The sequence below is a fragment of the Indicator indicator genome, chromosome 35 (assembly GCF_027791375.1).
Source record: "Indicator indicator isolate 239-I01 chromosome 35, UM_Iind_1.1, whole genome shotgun sequence".
Classification (NCBI taxonomy): domain Eukaryota; kingdom Metazoa; phylum Chordata; class Aves; order Piciformes; family Indicatoridae; genus Indicator; species Indicator indicator.
In genome coordinates, this window is record NC_072044.1 from 85479 (window position 1) to 91048 (window position 5570).

Consider the following 5570-nt stretch of genomic DNA (forward strand, 5'->3'; position numbering starts at 1 on the left):
CAAAACAAACCAAACCCCCACCCCCAAAACAAACCAAAACCCAACCCCCAAAACAAACCAAACCCCCACCCCCAAAACAAAACAAAACCCAACCCCCAAAACAAACCAAAACCCAACCCCCAAAACAAACCAAAAACCCAACCCCCAAAAAAACCAAAACCCAAACCCACAAAAAAACCAAAACCCAACCCCCAAAACAAACCAAACCCAACCCCCAAAACAAACCCAAACCCAACCCCCCAAAAAACCAAAACCCAACCCCCAAAACAAACCAAACCCAACCCCCAAAACAAACCCAAACCCAACCCCCAAAGCAGCAGCAAATTTGGTTTAAAAAGAAATCCCAGCTGAGAGCGTGCAGATGCTTGATCCCAACCCAAGCCAACCAACCCCAGTCCCTTCCTCCATGGCCTTCCCCCTTCCTTCCCTCCCCCCTCCCCCCATCATTTCTTGGCCTTGTCTCGTGGGTAGCCTCCGTTGGTCTTGTTGAGGGACTCCATGCTGCCGGCGCCTGTGACCACGCTGGTGAGGATCCTCTCCACCTCCCCTGGCAGCATTTGCTTCTCCTCGTTCTCCGTCTCCCGGTGGTAGAAGTAGTTGAAGTTGGAGACGATGACAGGGACGGGCAGGGCGATGGTCAGCACCCCGGCGATGGCGCACAGAGTCCCCACGATCTTGCCCCCCAGGGTGGTGGGACACATGTCCCCATAGCCCACCGTGGTCATGGTCACCACGGCCCACCAGAAGCCATCGGGGATGCTGGAGAAGTGGGACTGGGGCTCGTCCACCTCGGCGAAGTAGACGGCGCTGGAGAAGAGGATGACGCCGATGAAGAGGAAGAAGATGAGCAAGCCCAGCTCCCTCATGCTGGCCTTGAGGGTCTGGCCCAGGATCTGCAGCCCCTTGGAGTGCCGGGAGAGCTTGAAGATGCGGAAGACCCTGACCAGGCGGATGATGCGCAGGATGGCCAGGGACATGTTCTGCTGGCCGTTGAGCTCGCTCTGCTGGATGAGCTCGGTGGTGAGCGTCACGAAGTAGGGGATGATGGAGACGATGTCGATGATGTTCATGATGTTGCGGAAGAACTCCGTCTTGCTAGGGCAGACGACGAAGCGGACGAAGAGCTCGAAGGAGAACCAGACGATGCAGGCGGTCTCTATGACGAAGAAAGGGTCCGTGAAGGTGCTGTGGGCCAGCAAGGTGTCTGTCAGGTTCTTTGAGAGCTCCTGGACCGACTTGAACTCCCTTTCCTCCCTGAACTCCGGCAAGGTCTCCATGCAGAAGATGATGATGGAGATGACGATGACCAGCACGGAGACCAAAGCTACGCCCCTGGCCGCGCTGGAGCTTTCAGGGTACTCGAAGAGCAGCCAGAACTGCCTGTGAAAGTCATTGGTCGGCAAGAGGGTCTCGGGGTCCTTGATGAAGCCTTCATCCTCCCTGAACTGGTCCATGGCTTCGTCGCCCAGCTCGTAGAAGGTGATCTCGTCGGCAAAGACGTCGATGGGGACGTTGGCTGGGCGCCGTATTTTGCCCCCAGACTGGTAGTAGTAGAGGATGCCATCAAAGCTGGGCCTGTTCCTGTCGAAGAAGTACTCGTTCCTCATGGAGTCGAAGTAACGCATCCTCTTCTCAGGGTCCCCCAGCAAGGTCTCGGGGAACTGGTCGAGGGTCTTGAGCCGTGTCTCGAACCTCAGCCCGGCAATGTTGATGATGACTCGCTGGTCCCCCTCCTCCATGCCCACCCTCTCCCCCACCAGGTGGTCGCTGAACTCGGCGGAGAAGCGGGAGAAGATGGTCTCATTGTTGGCGTTCTCGCTGTTGATGAGGATCCTCAGGTTGGAGAGGAGGTTGGCGCAGCTGGGGTGGCCTTTCCTCGACTGGCCGGCGGGGCTGAGGTCGTTGGAGTAAGTAGGGTCCTCCACGATCTGATCAGCGTTGTCAAAGCTGACTAGAGCCACCTCCATCTCCTTCCAACTGGCCACGTCCATCATACACTGATCAGATCAGCAGCATAAATCCCCGGCTCGGGCGCCGGCCAGCTCGCGGCTTTCCCACGCTAGGAGGATCTGCAAGGGAATGGGGAGGGAGAGAGAGATGAGTGGTGCAGCAGGATTGCTGGGCTCAGCTGGAAAGAAGAGGGGAAAAAAAAAAAACCAAAACCAAAATCAAAAGCAAACCCAAAACTAAAATCAAAACCAAAAAAACAAAATCAAAACCAAAACCCAAAACCAAATCCAAACCCGAAACCAAATCCAAACCCAAAAACCCAAATCCAAACCCAAAAACCCAAATCCAAACGCAAAAACCCAAATCCAAACCCAAAACCAAAACAAAAAACCAAAAGCAAAACCAAAACCCAAACCCAAAACCAAACAAAACCCAAAACCCAAACCCAAAACTAAACACAAACACAAAACCAAAACCAAAACCAAAACCAGAAACCAAAACCAAAAACCAAAAAACAAAACCAAAACAACAAAAAATCAAATCAAATCAAACAAAACAAAAAACAAACCAAACCCCCAAAACTAAAACCAAACCAAAACAAAATAAACAAAAAACAAACCCCAAAACAGCAACAAAAACAAATAAAAAAACACCAAAAACCCCCAAAACAACAAAAAACGCAAACAAAACCAAAAGCAAAACCAAAACCAAACCAATACACAGCAACAAAAAAAAAAAAAAAACCAAACAAAAAAAACCCCAAACCAAACCAAAACAAGAAAAAAATCCAAACGAAAAACCCAAAATCAAAACCAAAACCAAAACCAAAAAAACCTAAACCAAACCAAACCACAGAACCCCAACACAAAACAAAACAAAACGAACAAACCCAACCAAAACCAAACCAAACAACAACAACAGAAACCCCACAAAAAAAACCCAAATCCCCTGAGGTCAGAAGAATCCCTTCCAACCTAGGCAGCAAGGACACCTCCAACCAGACCCAGGCTGCCCAGGGCCACGTCAAGGCTGAGCTTGAGTATCTCCAACCACCTCCCTGGCAACCTGGTCCAGTGTTCCTCTACCCTCACAGTAAAGGACCTGTTCCTAAGAGCCAATCTAAATCTGCTCTTCTCTAGTTTGAAGCCATTGTTGGGCAAGGACTCCTTCCACTTAGATCAGGTTGCCCAGAGCCACATCCAGCCTGGCTGTAAAAACCTCCAGGGATGAGGCTTCCACTCAGGGCAACCTGTTCCAGTGTCTCACCACCCTCATGGAGAAGAACTTCTTCCTGACATCTAAGAAGATGAAGGCTAAACCCTCAGGTCACTTGGAGAGCATCTTTCAGGCAGGGACACCTAGATCAGGTTGCCCAGAGCCACATCCAGCCTGGCCTTCAAAACTTCCAGGGATGAGGCTTCCACCACCTCCCTGGGCAACCTGTTCCAGTGTCTCACCACCCTCATGGTGAAGAAATTCTTCCTGACATCTAAGAAGATGAAGGCTAAACCTCAGGTCACTTGGAGAGCATCTTTCAGGCCAGAGATGGATTTTTCTCCCAGATTGGCTCAATCAGGCACTCAGCAATGGCCACCAGGTCCCCCAAATACCCCTGAGTCTCCCCAATACATTGCTGGAACTTGGAAGCAGAGACAAAGAGGAGGCCAAGTTGTGGAGCTGGGAAATGACCTCTCCTGCCCCAGGGAGAAGCATGAACAGAAATTAGCTGTTAGCACAGAAAGTTCTGGAGAGATTTGCCCCAAAATGCACTTCCCAAGGAAATTCACTCCCCTGATTTATTTTCCCCTCCAGCTCTTTCCCTGACAAACAGAACTTCCAGGCAGGAGAAACCACAGCAGGATGTGGAGAGCTGCTCTGCACGACCAAGGGCAAGGAGGTTGAGAGAGAGGGAGAGAAGAAACCCAACTGCCCTGGGCTGCCAAGGAGAGCAACACGACTGAGGCCACATCTGCATGGAGCAGCAGTGCTGGGGTGAGGATGTTCTCCACCATGAACTGGGGTGGAGATGTTCATCACAGGCTGGGGTGAGGATGTTCATCACAGACTGGGGTGAGGATGTTCTCCACCACAGGCTGAGGTGAGGGTGTTCTCCACCACGGGCTTTACCCTCTGTGTACTGCTGGGAGAGCCCAGAGGAGCTCAGGTGCTCCTCCAGACAGCAGAGAAGAGTTGGAGCAGCACAGGCTGGTGGTGAAATTGCTTCCTGAGCCAACCCAGGAGATGATCTTAGTGTTTTGGTTGGTGTTCAACTGGATGGCTAAACTGAGATGAACTGACCCACCCCACACTACCCTTCTGTGTCCTGCTTGGAGAGCCCAGAGGAGCTCAGGAGTTCCTCCAGACAGCAGAGAAGAGTAGGAGCAGCTAAAGCTGGTGGTGAAATTGCTTCCTGAGCCAACCCAGGAGATGATCTCAGTATTTTAAGCATTAATTGAGCCCAACTCCTAATGCTGCACACTGGCACCTTGGGCAAAAAGCTTCCCCAGCCCTTGTTGGGTAGGATGGCTTCAGCCCAAGACTTTGAGTCACAGACCACTGGAGCAGGCTGCCCGGAGAGGTTGTGGAGTCTCCTTCTCTGGAGGCTATCAAAATCCACCTGGAAGTGTTTCTGTGTGACCTGCTCTGGCAGGGGGGTTTGGACTGGATGATCTTCCAGAGGTCCCTTCCAACCCCTACCACTTGATGATGCTTTGAAACCTGGAGCCTCCCAGATAGTTTCACTCTGGAGCCTTCAAACACATCAAACTGAGCCCCCCTTGACATCATCCTTCATGAGGACATTGAAGCACAAAGCTATGTCATGGTCAGGGCTGAGAGAGGAGAGTAGGGCCATGGGAAGCTGCTTTTTAGCTGCAGTTCAACCCCTTGGGGCAGCTGCCCCTAGGGATGCTCCCACTTTCCATTTCCAGCCTTCAAAGCCCTCAAAGCATGCTGACCCAGCAGGTAGGAGCCCCCACTGCTCCCCAGTCCTCCAGCCCAGCCCCATCCATCCCATTCAGAACAAAATGGCACTGCCCAAAGCCACAAAACAACCTCCTGAAGCTCTGCAATCCACACCCAGGGCTCCAGCAGGAGGCTTGAACTAGAAAGTTGAGTCCTTTTTTTTTTCCCACCCCCTCCTAAATCACCTAACATCTGCTTCTCAGAATCTGATTAACTAATATCCTTCAGCTGAAATCCCTGCCTGGGGAAAACAATGACCAAAAAAACCAAAAATCCCAGAGGAGGGAGAGAGCAGGAGAAAGAGAAAGGTCATTTGCAGGGAGAGTTTGTCGATTGCTTCCCAGGAAATTTGGGGCTGTGGTTTCCACCAGTCCCTCTGCAGCCAGATAAACCTCTCCCTGGCTGCCATTCCCCTCTGCTTCCCATTCATTCTGTGCAATTCCCTTCTGCTCCTCAGCCATCCCTTGCCATTCCCCTCTGCTTTCCATTCATTCCATGCAATTCCCTTCTGCTCCTCACCCATCCCCTGCAATTCCCCTCTGCTCCTCACCCATCCCCTGCCATTCCCGTCTGCTTCCCACCCATCCCCTGCAATTCCCCTCTGCTTCCCACCTATCCCTGTCATTCCCCTCTACTTCCCACCTATCCCCGTCATT

The 5570-nt window shown here is 51.8% G+C and overlaps 1 protein-coding gene across 1 annotated transcript; it reads right to left on the reverse strand.

Annotated features, from left to right (window-relative positions):
* Window positions 1-443: 443 nt before the first annotated feature.
* On the reverse strand, window positions 444-1994 carry KCNA10 (potassium voltage-gated channel subfamily A member 10). The gene has a single exon (XM_054395837.1). It carries the CDS (start codon window positions 1992-1994, stop codon window positions 444-446), a length of 1551 nt encoding a protein of 516 aa, XP_054251812.1.
* Window positions 1995-5570: the final 3576 nt, after the last annotated feature.

Excerpts from the sequence above, each read along its gene's own strand:
- KCNA10 (XM_054395837.1), bottom strand. The coding sequence starts at position 1,994 with ATGATGGACGTGGCCAGTTGGAAGGAGATGGAGGTGGCTCTAGTCAGC.